Raw genomic sequence first — 18,420 nt, 5'->3', positions numbered from 1 at the left:
ATATTCAGAATAAGACAGGGTGAGGGAAGTAGGCAGTGTGAGGTAGCACAGAGCATACTTGGAGAAGACAGGTGAGAAATGGGGTCGCTGATGGGCCATCACCACAGGGAAATGTGCTGAGGTTTTAAGACCACCACACACCAGTTAAAAGCTTCTTGTTTTAATTAAAACAAAAAGAGAGAGAGAGAGCACATATTAACAGCCACATGTGAATGCCAAATAATTAAAACAAAAAACATAAACAACAAAAAAGTGATCTGTACTGCAGCTAGGAAAAGCAAACTTCTGGCTTAAGAGACATGAGGGGTGTGTGTGTGTACACATGGGGATTTTTCAAGAAAACCGTTCTATCCCAGTCTCGGCTGGGGTGGGCGTGGAGCCAGACACAGACCATTTCTAACGACTGGTTTTGTTTCACCAGAAGTAAACAGAGTACTTAGGGTATTTTTTAAAATAGTAATAACTGTACCACTTAAAAAGTCTTTTCACTGAAGAAGGAAGAAAACCTTTCTGTCTACAGTGAGACAAGCTACCCAATAAAATAAGCATTTTAATTCTTTTAATAGCCTTGGTTGACTTCCTAAAGGTCTCGTGTTCACTCACAGGGTAGATTTTTGTTTACCAAACTTCCTTGATGACAAGGATCATCTAGGGCACCTGTTAAACATCCGTCCGCACGCCCCATTCCAGACTCCCAGGAAAGCTGAGCAGCTAACAGGTGCCTGTGACTCTTATCGTCAGCGGAAGTGCTCAGTGCTGGCCTAGAGCCCTCTGCTTTGCCTGTCCCTACCCACCCCATCCTCGAATATTTTCTTATGGGATAAAAACCTCAAAGGCCCTCTAATACTAACTACTCATTTTCTCTGGAACATCAAAAGACTTGTCTCTAGGAACTTACATGAACACATTGAGTCCATCTATAAAATGGCTCAGGACTCAGGACACACTGCATTTAGCCTGGCTTCTGCCATGAAACAGGACTGGGGCGTCTGGCAAGTCCCTTCATTTCTCGGGGCCTCAATTTCCTCTTACAAGAAAGTGGGTCCTATCTGTCTTCTGGACCAAAATGTCTCCCCTCATACGAAATTCCTGCCTAGTCTCTGAAGGTCTCTCAAAGGCTGGGTGGCTCTAATACCTTTTGAAGTTTTCAGAGCTCCTCAAGCCTCAAGCAGTTAATCTGTAAACAAATGCAAATGAGGGAGCCTCCGATTTGTAATGCAAATAATTACAGCGGATGGAGACCGATTCGTTGTTTATGTTTGGGATTCTTGGGAAGCAGCCGTGAAACTGGTCACAGAAACATCAAAGCTACAAATAAGCAGCCTTTCCCAAGACCTGACAGCCCTAGCTTAGCATCTCCCTGAGCTACTGGCTGAGTACCCAAGCTTTTTTGTTTTTTAAATCTCCGAGCACAGGGTCTCCGAAAATGCTCCACGGTGTGACTTGGATTTTCTCAAGAAACTAGCTTATGCTTTCGCAGCACCACCTTCATACTTGCTTCTGGCCACTCACCAATCAGTGACTCACCAAACAATACATGTCAAAACTGCACTCTTGCTTTGCCAACAAGAAAAGATAAAGTGTGTGCATTTGTTTGCTTTTCGTTTTTTTCTGCTTTTTGCTTCCTGTCATTATCTATTATTGAAGAGAGAACTCCCCTTCCCATTCTCAATACTTCAAAAAAGCCTGAAAATTTCACATAGCCTTGTTTGTGTGTTTTGAAAGAAAGTGACCAAAAAAAAAAAACCCCTCAAAAATAAAAAAGAAGGTCATGGTCAGTGCCAGTGGGACTGTGAGGCAGAAATCAAAAGAAGAGGTGGGGCTTGAAGTGGAAGTACATGGCAGGGGCAGGGGACCCAGCTGCCTGGCGCTCCAAAGGAAAGCTGTCAGTTACAATAGGAACCTTGGCTTAAAAGGCTAAATGGAGTCCAGTCCAGCTGTAGCGGGGAATACTATTCAGTACACAGCCATGGATTACTGCAAAGGAAGGGCAGAGAAACGGCGTGTTAGCCACAGATCGTTGCCAGGTCACTCCAGCTCTCACTCTCTCACTGGCCAAACACCAAAGGCCACTGTGCCTCATGGCCCTGACAATGGAGGGCTCTCAACTTCAAAGGGGCTCCCAAAGCCACTATCGGATGGGCCCCATCATACAAATCAGGGCTGGAAGATTTTTAAAATACCAAATCCTTAGACTGGAGACAAAGTTAGGGACCTTCCAAGGCACACCTCTTTTCTCCTCTCCAACTGACAGTCTCACCTCTTCTTATTGTGGGGCACGTGCAAAATACAGATTGAAACTCATCATCACATTCACCAAATAGACTGGAAGATTCATCAGAGCAAAACTGAAAACACTGATTCTTTGACCACTCAGTTTAGCAGTTTGTGACAGGGGATGATTATACCTGCTACTGGCCCTGCCTTATTGGGATGGTGTGGCGTCCTAAGGGAACTTACAGAGGAGATGCTGAGACACCTCGTAACAATTCCCTAAGACACTAGGTTCGTACTAATATTCAGGTTTATTCTGCCTTCTGCATCTGTGGGGTACTCAGAATAACAGAGGGGGGAAATTCATGCTACTTTCTTCAGCAGTCGTGTTGTCTGGGAAGGGCTGGCTGTAAGCAAACTCGTTCCAGGTTTTTAACACAGCTTGAGTGCAATTATTTTGAGTGAATCAAAACTGGAAAGGGCTGGGCTGACAGGCCAGGAGGAGAAGGCACCAAAGGATTCTCCTTCTGGAACCCTCTGAGAAGAGGCTGCGGCTCTTCTGTTGGGGGCTGAGGGATGGTTGGGGAAGCCAAGTGACTGCGGACTAATAGGTAAAGCCGTGCTGACTGGTGCTCACCCAGCCATGGTGGATGCAAATACCTCAGGGGAACAAGCAGCAGCCAGAGTTGGAACAGGGAAGCTGGTGGTACAGAAGAGCAGGTGGGACCCCTGAACATGTTACAGTCCAGCAAAGATGGAGTGGAGAGTGGCCGGCTGGGGGCGCTGGGAGGGGCACTGGGATGCAGGATGCATCTTTGAACCACGTGACTGATGGCTTCTTGACCAGAGGCCAGACGCCGTCCTCAGACTCTCGGCTTCTATAAACCTTGGCAGGAAGAAAGGGGAGGGCACGGGTTCTGTGCCCACAGACGTGTTAAGGGGGAATTAGAGACAGGGAAGCCCAGCTCTGTTGCACAGGAAAAGGGCGTCTACAGGAAGCCCAAACTGAAAATGAAAACAGAAGTTGGGTTAATGAATGGATGGATTAATGTCAAAAAAAAAAAAGGTTAGAAGAAAATGTCTTGATGACTAATGGATAAATTAGAATATAGCTGTGTTAGATGGTCTTAAGTCCTTATTGCACTGGCTTCTGGGAACATGCTTTCTCTCTCATTCACCCACACACCTCTGAGTGGCGACCACAGTGGCATTAGCTAGCAAAACAATTATCAACAGCCACAAGAATACTTCTCTCTTCTTAATTCCTAGGTCCTGACTAGTGCCCCCCACCCAGACACCTTGTAGAGGAATACCTTTAGCAAATCTCCAGGTGGCCTCAGGCCACGGCGCAGCGCGCCAGGCTCTCAGCCACTGAGTGCCTCGCCCCACAGGGAAAGCAGAGGAGGTAGAGGTTTCACCTTCGGAGAGTCCCAGTCCACTACCTCGTGCCCCTGGGGAAAGATCTGTTCGAGACGTGTCTGGGGGCAGTAACTGGGCTCTGCACTAGGGTCCGACCACAGTCACCTGAAAACCTGAACTACGGAAGTCCATTATTGGTTTGTGTTCACACTGCACTTTGAACTTTCTCCCATTTAAACTTCATCCTTGTGACGCAAGTTTGACATATGAGGAGGCTGAGAAACACGGTGAGGCCAACGGACTTGCCTGAGGTCACAGAGAAAGTCACAACCAAGAGGCGCAGCACCTGAATCCCTTGGCTGTTTGATCAAGACTCTTTCCTTCACGCCACAGTGTCCCTGAGAACTCCTTGCCTGTGGATCTAAGCCCCTGGTTATTTTTTACCTGAACACATTTATCTCATTAAATAAAGATACTGGGGAGGGACAGTTAAAAGCATATGCTGAGTATGTTTGTACAGTCACTTCCTCGGAGTGAATACATCCACGCCTACACACCCACACACACACACTCACGTGAGTGGCAGTGTATACCAGGAACTAGGCGTTTTGCATTCTTGTTCCTCGCTATGTGAGCATTGGCAAGTCTCTTAAATTCCCCACTCCTCCATTTGTTCATCTTGTCAACTGAAGGTCAGCCCTTTCTCCTCTACCTCACGGGACTGTTGTAATGTGGAAATGAGGTACCATATGGAAAAACACTTTGAAGAGTGTGAAAATGTAATACAAATGCTCAGCTCTATTTTTCTTCTTTGTCTACTTCCTAGGGGAAGAGAAACCTATAGAACACTGCAACAGCCTACGTCCTGGGCTGCACGGGAAGGCTGAAATATTTTGATATGTGTGTACCGTCCATGCACTGGGCACCCCCAACCAAGGGTCAAGGGGCCAGCAACCACTGAGACATAGCACCTGCAACTGTGTGCGGGTCACAGAGGAAGGATTTCTCTTGCAACTGCAGACAGCTGCCAGCAGTGCCTCAAGCCATTTCAAAACCAGCAAGGAACAGTAAGCCTCACTCTGCCTGCACTCTAGTTAATGAGGGGTGGCCTTTGTGATCCACCCCTGAAATGAGGGCTTTGGGGGATGGACGGGTTGCCTTTGCTGCTTTCAGACCCCAGGGAGCCAAGGCCTCCTTCCCCTATTTGGTTTGGAACGGCTTTTGTGGTGTGCTGGCGAGGAGCATGCCAGAAAAAGCCAACCTACTCAGGGTCGGGGTTGGCTGTTCCCACTGTTTGCCAATTGCCTCTCACTTGGAAAGTATGGCTTTAATTATAGTTTTGCCAGGACTCATTTTAGTAATGGCCATTACCAATGATTTACTCTGGGAAGGCTGAACCAAAGTGTGTCAAAGAGTGTTAATTTGGGTTTCATTAACTGAAATCTAACTGAACAGGATGCAACTTTCCTGTTGTCCTCATTGAAAATGGGGGGGGGGGCAAAGAAAATACACATGAACTGAGTGCCGGCCTCTGTGCTGGGCACTGGGACTGCAGCCATGGACAGACACTCTCGGAGTTGTGAGTCTTCCTAGGTGGAAACCTGCTGTTTCATTCAAGTCAACTACCAGGGCGCCGAGACTTGCTTTTAAGCCAGACAATAAATCATTTCATTGTTCTTTTCGGGTTGTTTCCTTTGGCCCAATTTCACGGGCCTTATGCTTCAGAAGCCTCTATGGACTTCCTCTTCGGGATTTGCCTGAAAGTAGGATGTTTTGCCAGCTGCCCAAAGTCCCCAGGGCAGTAGCTGCAGCGATTAGTTCGGTGACTAACAGCAGGCTCTCCATTTAAATCATAAGTTCCATGGGTGAGTGGGGAGAAGTCTTCTCAATATTTTATAGTCCCTGACCCAAACAAAGCAAATGTAAAAGGCATTTATGAGACAGCCGGGGTATTCTGAACACTGACTAGAAATTTTATGTGAACGAATTGTTCATTTTGGGGGTGTGATAATGGTGGCGTTGTCGTTATTTATTTTTTTTAAGAGTCATGAGCTCTTAGAGATGCATGCTGAAGTATTTACAAATGAAATGATATGGGTTTCGCTTTGCAGTAATCCAGCCGGTTTGGAGCAATAGATAAGACAGGGTTGGTGTATGTTGACAGTTGTTTGGGGGCTGTGTTGTGGGTACATGGGGCTGCATTGTACTGTCCTTTCTCTTCTTTCGTTCCTGCTTGAAAGTTTCTTTGGTAAAGTTTAACAATGGTAATAAGCCTAATTATGTTAGATTTAAAATATTTATGTTCCTCCCCACTCACTACCTGAGTCTAGTTAAAAAGATAGAAGCAACTTAATCATCGCTATAACCAACGTATAAACTATGTGATGCCAGGGGCTGCTTTATTCACTCCTGCAGACACAACACCTAGCCCTGAGGAATCCACCTTACCAACGGTTACCTGCTTACCTACTTATCAAAGGTGTTCATGAAGCTGGTACTTGTAGAATTAAATATTCTATAATATCTGAGAACCTTCATTTTCTTCCACTTTTATTATAGTTTTGGGGGCCAAACGAAATTAGAGAACTTGAACCCCTCAGGTAAGAAACAGCCACCAGAGGGAAACAGAGAAGCAAGTTTCCGTTGGCTCAAAACATTCCCAAACCTGGGCGCCAAGGCTGACCGTGACGTTGCAGAACAGGGCTTGTGAACTCAACAGTTCCCCTCATCACAGCAGTTTAGTTAATTTTGAAAGTAATGATGAAGGCGCCTTTAGAAAAAAAAATGGCCAAAATTGAAACTTCAAATATTGATCACAGGATCTACTTATGCTACCTAGCTGTTCTAGCAGCAAAAGTCTGAAAACACCCCACTTGTACTCAGGAAGGCAAACATTCCCACATGTATACCTGAAATCACACCAGCCTATTTTTTCATAATATAAGTCACAAGAGAATACCAGCTAGAACAATGAAGCAGCTTCTTTGATATTAGATACGTGTGTTGGGCAGGGGATGGGATTCGGGGAGGTGTGTTCTAGAAGCCACTGGCAGTTCTATTTAGAGTTAATGAAGCTTACCGGGACCCTGGGTCTCATGCAGCATGCAGCAAACAGCAGAGTTAACTGTAAAACAGTAAAAGCTGATGAAGGTGGAGTGAGCTTGGGGAGAAATCAAATATTATGAATCAAACATAATATTATGCTGACACACACAATGAAGAGTTAGAGGTCAGAGGAGATTAGGAGGAGTGGGGAGGGGAAGAAAGGAGGGTGTGCTGGTAGGGACCCCCGAAACACCGGTACTCTTTCTTAACCTCTTTAAGGGCAGCCAAAGGAAGTTCTCAGTATGTGACTCTATTAGATCCGATCACCATCTCTCAAGAAGAAATGCTTCTACCCCTACTTCCGCCCTCAACCCCCGCCCCCCCATCATCACCACGGGACAAGGGTGACACAGGTCTAATGATGGGTCTTCCAGAGGTTAGCCAACTGTTCAGGGAATTACATAAAAAGCCCACACCTGGGGCCACTTATATATCTGGAAATACAGAAGAGGACCCCTTATTGGGGTCCTCTGCCTGGGGGTGGGGTGGCAGTCAGTTAATTGAGGGCAACGAGGAGAAAGCCTGGTCTGGGAGGAACTTCCACTGAACAGCTCAATAGGGACTATTTATAGTTGAGTGTCAGTGGGGTCCCAACAAATGAATCTCCTAATTCCTGCCAGCAGGCCATGAAACTGCCCCAGGGACTGAGTTAACAAACACCACAGGACTACGGAAGGCCGGAAGACAAATTTAGACTTTTCTGATCTTAAAAATAGAAATCCATTCCTGCCGCGCAACTAACACAAGTCAGTTAATATACAGTGCGCCCAAAGAGGCTTTTTTCGGGCTACCTGAACTTTATCTATCAGGTAATACCACAAAAAGTTAGTCTGTGACTTTGACATATAGACTGTGAGATTCAGTAACAAAAAATCTCTGGACTAATTGGTGAAAATACCCAAATTACATTTTTGAAAAAAGAATATTCAGATGGCAAAACTGAGTGCCTTTAAATATAAGCTATTTTACTGTTGTATTTTATTGTTGGTGAAATGTTATACTGTTTTATCCTTAAGTGATAAGTCAGGCACAGAAGAAAGGATGTTTCCGCCTTCTGGCAAATATCCAATAGTTGAGTCCAGCAACAAGTGGCTAAGAACAGAAGGCAATGACCAGGGACATGTTTCAGATCCTCGGGCCGCTTTAGTAAGGACACTGCTTGACACTGCAAATGAGGGCTCCTCCAGTCACACTGCACAAACAATTAGAGCGCAAGGGACCACCGGATGTTTTCCTGGTGTTGTACAGGTCCCGTCGGAAATGCTTTTCTCTTCTCTGGTTCTGGGATAAGGGATGGATAACTTCAGCAAGCAAGGCCTGGGCTTGGGTCAGGGATACTGACCCACATGGTAACCAAGAGCTCATGCTATCCTGCCTCACCAAACGCCAGGGGAGACAGATGGATTGTACAGTCATCCCCGGCGTGGAGGATGGTGCCCGCGGAGGATACTAGCATCTGAGGGTTCCCCACCAAGTCCCCGGTACCCCAGGCTGGGAACAACAAAGCAGCCAAGAGGGAGGGACGGGAAGGGGTGAGAAATCAGGACCAAGTTGCAGCCTTCAGCGGCAGCACTTGAACCCTGTTGGCCGCAGCCGTGAGAACTGAGCGGGGGGGGGGCGAGGGGGGGGGTCTCCAGGCATGGAGAGGTGAACCACCTTAGACCTAGGACAAGCGAGCAGAGGCCTGTGAGCTGGATCGGCTCCAGCCTCCCGGGGGAAAGAGGGTGCCCGGAAGCTCCTGCTACCCTCTCTCTGCACTTCTTTCTGTTCATCTCTTTCCTGTAACTTTGCAGCTTCTCGTTGTTTCCTCCCTTCTTCTTTCTCCTGTCTCACATTCCTTTTGCTTTTCGTCCCCCTTTCCCTCCCTCTCCTCCTACCTTGAGTTTGCAGGGTCTTCCCAAGCGGGCCGAGCAGAGGGGCTGGGCCTCTGGGGCCACACACCGCCCTCCCCTACTCTCAGCTCCCCAAACTCAGGGAATCCGAAGGTCCAGTGGGGACACCGAGATCAGCCCACAGCTGGCCTCGGTCACCGCCCTGAGGGGATGAGCAGGATGGGAGAGAGGCCCTCGCCCCAGAGCAGCCCACTACTTACTTCTTCTTCTCTTTGTCTCTTTTCAGAGTCTGTGAGCCTCCAGCCTGGGAGCCCTGGGACTGGAGCAGCTCGGCTGCCGTCTTTCTCTGTTTGAAAGCGTTCACTTCATCATCCAGGGATTTCTTCTTATCCTCCAGCTTCTTCTTCTCGTCCTGGTGCAGTTTCTTCAGACGGTCAAACTTCTCATGCAGCTGGCAGGGAAGCACAGGGAGTTTGGGGAGACCCCCTGTGAGCAGATCCCAGCTGAGCCCGGGGTGGGGGTGGGGATGGGCAGGCTTGCGACCCTCAGGACCCTGGGACCTGACGAGCCATTTCTGCCAGGGACGGCTATGATAGCACCAAAGGGCACCATGTTCTGGACAGTTCCCTTCTGCCATCTTACCTCTGTGTTTCTGCTGCGGAATATGGTCAGGGAATCGTGCATTCTGCTTAATCAAGCATTTTATTTAAAAGAGTCCCGAGAGTTACTACATGTGGATAAAAATAACATCAGTGATAACACAGAACATTTATTGAGTGCTTATTATAGGCCAGGCACTGACTTTTATAAGCACTTTATATGTATTAACTCATTTAATCATCACAACAACCCTATGAGGTAGATTCTGTTATTGTCTGCATTTTATAAGGAAATAGAAGGTATGAGAAGTTAAGGAATTTGCCCAAGCTCAACTCATTCTTTTTATTTATTTATTTATTTATTTTTGGCTGCACTGGGTCTTCCCTGCTGCGTGCAGGCTTTCTCTAGTTGCAGCGAGCGCGGGCTATTCTTCCCTGCAGTACGTGGGCTTCTCATTGCGGTGGCTTCTCTTGCTGCGGAGCACGGGCTCTAGGTGCGCAGGCTCAGTAGTTGTGGCTCGTGGGCTGTAGAGCGCAGGCTCAGTAGTTGTGGCACACGGGCTTAGTTACTCTGTGGCATGTGGGATCTTCCCGGACCAAGGATGGAACCCGTGTCCCCTGCCCTGCATCGGCAGGCGGACTCTTAACCACTGCGCCACCAGGGAAGTCCTTCAACTCATTCTTTAGATGATTATATAATGACATCTCTCTCAATATGAAAGGGGCCCCTGCCTTTTCTTATTCCCTCCAATCAGGGAGATCATGGGGAGTTGCAGAGAAAATTTCAGCAGTGCCGAAGCTGGTCAAAGACAAGACTTGTTCTTGGACATGGAAGGAGATAAAAGAATTTTAGAAAATGGGATGATTGCGGAAACCTCAGCTTTGATCAAGGGGAGGCTTAACTAGCCCTGAATAGAGCCAGAGACCCAAAGGAGAAGAGCAAGAATATTCTGGCATGCCACTGTGATAAGTGGATCAGAGCGCTAGGGGTGTAGGTGGTAACAAACTAGCATGTGATAAACTACCCTGAATAGTAAGAGCAGCCCAAGCATCATTTCACTTTCTTTTGAGGATTCAGGAGGGAATGGAGGGTTCTGCAGCACTCACAGTACACTGTGAAGGAGGTCACGTGTCCTATAGGTATCTGGGACTGTCACTGAGTAAGGGGTGGTGGATGACAGACCTGCTGTGTAAACCAGCTTTTGCTAGTCACTTGGGGCAGGCTGGTGGTGGAAGCTCTGCTGATCAGTTGCTTTCGCCTGGCTTTTGTTCACTGGCCTTTCACTCATTTTCTTTATCGTTGAGATCCCCTCACCTGTCTTCCTAAAAGTACTGGGTGATATTATTCTTCTGAAAAGTGAAACTGAAATGAAGTCAATTCTCTTGCCATGGGCTTTGGCAATAACACCGGACAGCAGATTAAAAGAGGAAGAGGCTTGGGAAGTAATTAAGTGCTTCCTTTCTTTATGGGTTTCGAGGCCCAGAGAGCTGAAGCAGTTGCTGACGTGACCAAAACTGTGCCTGAGGCCAATTAATCTGGCAGCAGTAGGGGAATCGGTAGTGGGACCTCGGAGGCAAGGCAATGGTTAGAGGGCTAAATGCACTCTACTCTATTAGTCACGGCTTAAGTAATGAAAACTCCAGACAGACCATCAAGCCTTAGTTTAAAAACTTGCTAGAGCCGCACCAATGTTTCTTTAATGCTAGCATGAAATGGAATAGAATATTCAAGTGGATGGGGAAATGCAGCAGCTGTCACTGGTTTAGGATTCAGCAAGGTACCTAGGACTCCCTGGGACCATCTTTCCCCATGGCCCTCAGGGCAAGCAGGATGGAGCAGGACTGCGAAGAAAGTGATCAACTGTCCCTACTGGGCTCCGAACTCCCAGAAAGGGGGGGGAATATCAGCCCGCCCCTGACCTCGAGGGGCTAGGTCAGGTCTTGACTCTTGAGTGGCGCTGCCCAATAGAACTTTCTGTGGCATGAGGGTTGAGCATTTGAAATGTGGCTAATGCAACTTATAAACTGAGTTTTAAACTGTACTTAATTTCAATTCATTTAAATTTAAATAGCTACATGGGCTAGCAGCTACCTTATGGGACAGTGCGGCTCTAGTGAACTAAGTAACAGAGAACGAGAAAACATCCCGGCCTTGGGGAATGAGGGATGGAGAAGACACAGATCTCACAGCCTCCTCTGTGCCAGCCAAGGCACGGCGACAGATGCTGCGCCCCATTCCTGCCCGGAGGCTGCAAGACTCCCCCAGCTGCTCTCTTGGGGCAGGAACCCCTGTCTTGCCCAAGTTCAGCCTCCTTTTCCTTCCCACCTGGCACGCAGGCTCACATTTACCTCTTTTTCTGCCTCTTTAAGTTCAGCTTCTTTCTCTTTGACTCTCTGGACGAACATCTGTCTCATCTCCTCTTCTTTTTTCTGGAGCTCCCCTAGGAACTCATTCCTTTTGGCCTCATACGTCTCCTGTAAGCTGTGAACATGGTCAGGTTAATTCCCCTGCCTTTGGAATGGCTCCTGCTCACTGAAAACTGGCCCCAGTGATCCTCCCTGGGTTCTCCCACCCTCTCTTCCTCAATTCTGTGGGACGTGCAAAAGCAGAAGCACAGAGCTGTGGGCACCTGGACTGGCACGTGACAGCAGGGTCACAGGGTGCTGCGGGGTTATGGGGCCACCCCGGTGAACCCGAGAGATATCTGGAACTGGGAGTGACTTAGAACATCTGCTTCTATTCCCTGATTTACAGATAAAGAGAGAGGCCCAGAGAAGTGAGGTGACTCGCTCAAGATCACACAGCTAGTTAGAGGGAGAGCTGAGACCGGAAGCTGGGTTTCGTCTCATAATCTAGGTCCTTCCACCTGCACTATGCTGCCAGGTCCTGGCTCTGAAACTGATCACATTGATGAACGATTTCAACAAACACTTGATGAGACTCCACCATGTGCTGGACACAGAAATAAGTGATACTATGCTAGTCACTCAATATCTAGAGCCAACAGCCACTGTGCCTGCCAAGGAACTCACAGTCTAGTGGGAGATGCCTGGGTTAAGTCTCCCTGCCCCCGGCCTGGACTTAGCTTTAAAGAAATAGGAGTTAGCCTGGTGAACATGAAGAGGATGTGTGCTCCGAAGAGGGCAGCCTGTGGAAGGGCACATGTGGAGAAGGAATGGCACACCTGGCTGGAGTAGTGGGCGACGAGGCTCCTGAGTGTGGCAGGAGAGAGCAGGCATTGGATGCCATGTTAAGACTTAGATGTTTTAAGCAGGGCTGACTTGATACGTTTTGAAAATGGGAAAGACCACTCTGGGCATTGTGTGAAGGACGGACTTTCCAACAATCCAAGTAAGAAATGACAGGATCTTAATTAACGTCAAGGGCTGGGAAGGAATGTGGGAATGGGAGACAAGCGAGGGAAGCAGAACTCCCAGGACTTGGGAGGAGTCAAAGATGATTCTGGTTTTTCGACTTGGGCAACCAGGTGGATGGTGGTGCTATGTACTATGACAGGGAACACTGGAGAAGGAGTACGTTTAAGGAGATGAATTAAATTTGAGACAGCTTGAGTTTCAGGTACATCCTCTATGGGACAGCCGAGTGAAAATATCCAGTAAGCAGTGGGATCACTGGGTTTGGAGCTCAAAAGTAAGATGTTAGCTTGGGAGTAATCTATTTCTAGGTGGTAATTAGGGCTGTGAGAGTAGAAAGAACCAGCTGCAAAGAACATAGAGAGTGAAAGGAGCAGAGGCCATCAGAAAGAACGGGGAAAGGCAGAAGCTGAACAAAATGAACCTGTCGATGAGGCTTTGAAGGAGTAGCAGCGCGCGCGAGAGGACTGAAACCGGCCAGACCAGTGCTAGAAAAGCGAACGGCGGAGAGAATTTCGGGGAGGAGGCAGAGGGGACGAGTATCAAATGCTATGTTGAGATTAAAAAGAGATGGGACTCAGAGGCCACAGTGGAATTGGCCGTGAGTATGTGACTGCTGACCTTGGAGAGAGGCGTCTGCATTCAGTGGTGCAGTGGAGGCGGAAGCCAGTAAACACGGAACAATTCTTTCCCCTTCCCATCACAGCCAAACTCCTTGACAGGGCGGAGGCTGGTGACGAGGAGCAGGGTGAGGGAGAGTTTCTTTAGGATGAGAATGTCTGCCTGCAACATGGAAAGGAGCCAGCAGAGAAAACGTGCAGAGGGCAAAGACGCGGGAAACAGAGGTAGTCAGGCTGGAGGCGACCTAGGAGGGGAGGGGACTAGACGACACCTCTTCCCCCGCAGGTGCAGTTAAAGCTGTCGGAAGGGAAGGAGGGAGAAAGCAAAGGCAACGCCCACCAGAGAGACCAGCATGTTTTCCTCCAACTCCAGGGGCTCCGGCAGCCCCTGTCCATGAAAGGGGCATTCACTCGCCCCTCCAGAACCAGGCATCCCCAAAGGAATGGCTATGCTTTGCCCCCAGGTGGGCTTTCTGCTGTGAACAAGTACTGTGGGATCTCAGAGGCCATTTGAAGGCCATCTTATCCCACAAGCATCCCCCTAACTTGCTTATCGAGGCCTGACAGCTCCTGAAAGGGGACCTGAGCTCCAATAAAGGACACCACATGGTAATTTACAATGTGGGGCTTACGTCACACACCATGCATCTAGATCAAACACTTAAACATACAGCTCCCATCAGCATAGTTATTTGAAAGCATTTGAAGCAATGTTTTCAAAAACATTCCTCTTCTCTGAAAGCATCTTGGTTCTGATTTGAAATGTCAATGATTATTAACATCCTGTGGTCAAAACAAAACTTGCCCTTGAACACAAACACTAAGGACAGCGACTGAAGAGCCGGAAGTTCATCAACACTTGTGCAATGACTGCTGCCTGGTCCCATCTGGTTTTGATAACAGGGAGGGGCTAAAGAACAGACTGGAAACCCGACAGAGCAGAAGGAGCCTGATGTAGAAAGTAGGGCAGTGGCCAGACACAAACTGCCACGTGGCGGAACAAGGCCCGGGTTCAGGGCTCGCAGCTGCCGTGTGAATGCTTGTGGCGGCGAGACAACTGGCCTCGCCCATCCCCTGGCCTCCTCCCTGCCCCCACCCTTATAAGCAGGACAGCAATGCTTACCGAGCCCGTCCTGCCACAGCTCCCCCTGGCAGGTGTGCCGAGGCAGAGAAGGGACGGGCAAGTGGAAGTGGCGAGCGACTTAGCCCTGTGGCTCCAGGTCTGGGCACCCGTGTCTCACCTCCCCTGTGAATTCTCCAGGGCGAGGCTTCCCCACCGCACCCCCGCCCCGCCCCGCATCGTGTGCGCTGAGCTGAGCTGGGCCGGGCTGGTGGGAGAGGTACCTGAAGGGTTTGCTGTCAGGGTCGGTGTCCTTAAAGCCCATCTCCTCCAGCTTGCAGCGGCGGTACAGCTCATAGTGCCGGCTGTGGGTCTGCTCCCGGAGGTCCTCCATGTTGACCCGGATCAGCATCTCCCGCAGCTTCACAAAGTCGCAGTGGGCTTCATTTTCAACTGCATAGCAGCAGTTGGGGTATTGGAAAGGAAGGTCACAAGAAGCAGAAATGGACAAAATGAGACGGGAAATGTCTAACAGTGACATCGCCTTTCAATCTGTGTATATAGAGCTCGCAATTTTGCCTCCTAATTGGCTTTTCTACTAAAAAGGCAAATGAAAAGTTACAAGAATGACACTAATGGAAAACTGCAATACCATAAAAATATCTAAGAAGACATTCATTAGCACCTCAACCCAAATTCACCCACCAGACATTCACAGAAATGTTTGCTCTGCACCACTTTTAGGACGATGGCAAATGCACATTCAACCATCCATCTGATAAATACTTGCAAAATTTCTGTTCCCAGGATCACGTGAGGCACTGGAAATTCAAAAACATGGAGTCTTGCCCGTAGGAGCTTCCAGTTTAGTGGAAGAACATAATACAATGCAAAAATTACCAACATGGAGGTATGTAGCCAAGGTGCAACAAAAGCCCAGAAAAGCCCGGGGGCCTGAGAACTCCAGGGAGAGTAAAGGCTTCAACAAAGAGATGACCGACCCCTAAGATGACTCTTGAAGGAAGGCTAGGAATTAATCAGGCAGATAAGGGACTCATCCTTGCAAGATCTCAATGAGGTCAGGCAAGGTTACACAACTAGAAGTCGCAGGGTTAGGATTGCAATCCAGGTCCTCTAAAGGAGAGACAAAGGCTATGACCAGGTGCCAAAGTCCAAAGGATAAGGGAGAAGAACTAGGACATCAGTAGATGACAGTGACAAGGAGGGATGTGGACCACAGGTGTGGCCCATCTGTATGGTAGAAGCTTCAAAGGAGGTGTTTTCAGAGGGTGGATAATGGCCTGATGGCAGCAATGATGACCAGGACAGAGTGGGCCCCACTTTCCAGCCTGAGTGAACAAGCCCCCTCCTCAAAAGAGTAGCATCTGAGATGATGAACAGGCACAGTCACCCCAGATTCTGTTTCACGGGTCTGGGAGAAGGTCGTGGGGACAGGGAGGGACACGAGGATGACAGGGTGGGGCAGGGTTGCAGCAGATTGCATTGCGGTCATCAGAGCAATCTTTCCAAAGCCCAAATCAGCTCACATAACCCCTTTGCCTAAGACACACTGCCTCTGGGAGAAAGCCCCTCGCTGTCATAGAACATATCAGCGTTAAGTCAGGCAACTCCTCAGGACAATCTCCTCCTCCATCCCTGGAGAGTGGTCCCTGATGGCCAGTCACAAGGAGTGACTCTAAGGCCCTGCAAGGCCCAGACAATGCATGGCTTCTCTCACTCAAACAGAACCACGAACTCCGACTTACAAGAAACACTTGGAAAACCCCCTTTGTTGGTTGGGTGTGGGGTGGTCTGAATCGGAGTATGTCACTGGGACCACGTCTGCTAGCTTCTCCTCATTTCACCTCAGGTTCCTGTCTCTCAGACTCCAAAATTCACTCCCAGGGTGGGACTGTTGGTCCAGAAAGCATTTGCAAATGTTCTGGGAGGAGCATCCCCAGACCCAAATGGTAGAGAAGACCAAAACCTAGCATGGTTCTGATGACCAGCGTTGTCCTTACCTGCAGAAAAGCCAGCTATCGCCGGAGGGTGTCTGGCGTGCCCCAGAGCCTGCCAGCCTTTGATGTGATGTGGACAACTTCCCATCAGCTTCTGGTTGTTTGCTCAGTGGCCGGAATGAGTTTACAGTAAACCAGCCACCCTCTCACACGGTGCCCCTGACATCTGCCACCCAGCGTATGGCTGGAGACTCGGAGGACCAGACACCTCGTACACCCATGGCGATGTCCTGGGCCTTATCCACTGAACTGACTAGTACCACATAATGTGTGTCAGGCAGACCACAAAAGGAAATTTCCTGAGCCCGTAGGCAATATGTCTGTTTTTAATTTGCAAAATAATCATACATACAAAAAAGTGCTTGAAATATACAATTTAAAGGTTTAAAAAAAAAAAAAAAAAGAACACCGATGTATCCATGGCCCAGGTGAAACGTTACCAGGGCCCTAGAAGTCCCTTTGAGTCCCTGATCTCATGCCTCTCCTTCCCTGCAACAAGACTTAACCACTAGCCTGAGTTAGGGATTTATCCTTCCTTTGTTTTTCTTTATAGTTTTACCACATATGCATGAATTCCTAAAGTCTGGTTTTATCTACTTTTGGAATCCGTATAAATGGAATCATACGGCCTGTCTTCTTCTATGATTTACTCAGCTCAACATTATGTTTCTGAGATGCATTGCTGTAGATGTAACTAAAGTCCATCCATTTTCGTTGCTGAATAATATTGCATTATTTGAACATTCCACAATTCTCCCAATCTATTTTTAATGGCTATCTGGCTCGTTTCTAATTATTTGCTATTATGAACAATGCTGCTGTGGACACTGTTGTCGGTCTCCTGGTACACTCAGGCGAGTACACATGCTTTCTCACACACTCCTTGCTACCTTACTCCAAGTACATTTATTTTTGTTTTAAGAATGCTTTCTCCATTACAGACAAAGAGAGCCTGCTCACCGCAGAGAATCCAGGTATGGAGCCAGAGTTTGCCTGCTGGCAACACCTACGGATGTTTGAGGCCCAAGCTGAATGAGTAGAGACTGGGGACAAGCTAGGGACTGGTCACACAGGGGCTGAGGACAAGCAAAGAGACAGACAGAAGGGGATCCCTGAGCGCAGCCCCCCTCCTGGAGATTCACTCACCCTGCACCGTGCCCCAGGGATACTGCCGCGCCTTCACCATCTTGTTCCCTATCTTCAGTTCTTCTGTGCTGCCAATGACAGCAAACGGCAGGTGGGCCTGGAACGGGAGGCAGACAAAAGCTCTGAACTCCGGGAAAGGCACTGAGCGACCCCCAGTTCAGCTGCTGGTCATCGCCGGGGCCTCGGCGCTCCAGCTGCAGTGTCCCTCGCTGTCGCCATTATCAAGAGACCTTTCTTAAGCTCCCGAGCTGTGTAGGGAGAACAGGCCTAGTCCAAGCTCCTGCTGTTCAGAAATTCACAATCGAAGGTAACGAGGACACGGCCGAGTGCGTCGGGAACAGAGACAGTAAGTAAGCAGGATAATAAGCAGATACACAGATCAGCCAGCTGGTCAGTCTTCACAGTTGCCGAGGGGAAGAGCCTTTGGAGCGCAGGTGAGTGGGATGAGGGGGGCTATGTGTGGAGAGAGACTAAAGGAGAACCAAGGGGCTGGGATCACTGCCCCCCCTTCCCGGCGTGTGACAGTGCCGAGAATAGGCACATACAGAGACCACACTGCTGACTGACATGGACGCTCCTTCCCCAGAGCAAGAGCTCGCATTGAGCTCCTGAGCCTAGAAGTCAAGTCCCCAAGCATTTACCCACGTGCCCATCCCTGTGCGGGGTTCTGTGTCAGGGGCTGTAAGGGAAGCAAAAGGAGTAGAAGACACACTCTCTCGCCCTCGGGGAGCTTACACTCTGGTTGGGGAAGACTGAATTACATACCCCAAATCACATAAGACAGAATATGCCCAAGGGCTCAAGTGTATGGTCTGGTGCCCTGCACACAGTAGGTGCTTAATAAATACTCCTTGAATGGCAGTGGCACGACCACAGGAATAGCAGAGGAAAGAAAAGTACAAATGCTTGCAGGGGAGGGGGGTAACAAGGAGCGAGGGCTGGAGGAGAGGCAGCCACCCCCATCTGGTAGCGTGGGACCTGGGACACCGGCACTGCACCCCATTCCACAGGGAGCCGGCCAGGTTATAAGTCTGAGTCACCACCGGCCAAATGGAAGCACTGAATAAATACTGTTTACAAACCAGGTGATCC

The 18,420-nt window shown here is 48.8% G+C and overlaps 1 protein-coding gene across 10 annotated transcripts in view; it reads right to left on the bottom strand.

The window, feature by feature from the left end:
• SEPTIN6 (septin 6) overlaps window positions 1-18,420 on the bottom strand; it is a 67,028-nt gene that overhangs the window by 1,071 nt on the left and 47,537 nt on the right. For 4 of the 10 annotated variants that reach the window (XM_067723161.1, XM_067723169.1, XM_067723162.1 and 1 more), the window contains 5 exons: window positions 17,329-17,425; window positions 14,449-14,617; window positions 11,459-11,591; window positions 8,771-8,961; window positions 7,623-7,959 (listed from right to left, as the gene is read on the bottom strand). In XM_067723161.1, coding sequence (XP_067579262.1) covers window positions 7,866-7,959; window positions 8,771-8,961; window positions 11,459-11,591; window positions 14,449-14,617; window positions 17,329-17,425 — 684 coding nt within the window. In that variant the 3' untranslated portion in view covers window positions 7,623-7,865. Of the gene's footprint in view, window positions 1-144; window positions 1,978-2,506; window positions 3,220-3,267; window positions 6,698-7,622; window positions 7,960-8,770; window positions 8,962-9,438; window positions 9,931-11,458; window positions 11,592-14,448; window positions 14,618-17,328; window positions 17,426-18,420 lie in introns of those variants that run through there. The other 6 variants (XM_067723167.1, XM_067723163.1, XM_067723164.1 and 3 more) reach the window with 6 other exon arrangements.

This window comes from Pseudorca crassidens, chromosome X (assembly GCF_039906515.1).
Source record: "Pseudorca crassidens isolate mPseCra1 chromosome X, mPseCra1.hap1, whole genome shotgun sequence".
Taxonomy (NCBI): Eukaryota; Metazoa; Chordata; class Mammalia; order Artiodactyla; family Delphinidae; genus Pseudorca; species Pseudorca crassidens.
The sequence above is the reverse complement of the archived record's forward strand: the minus strand, read 5'-3'. Positions and strand labels throughout refer to the sequence as shown.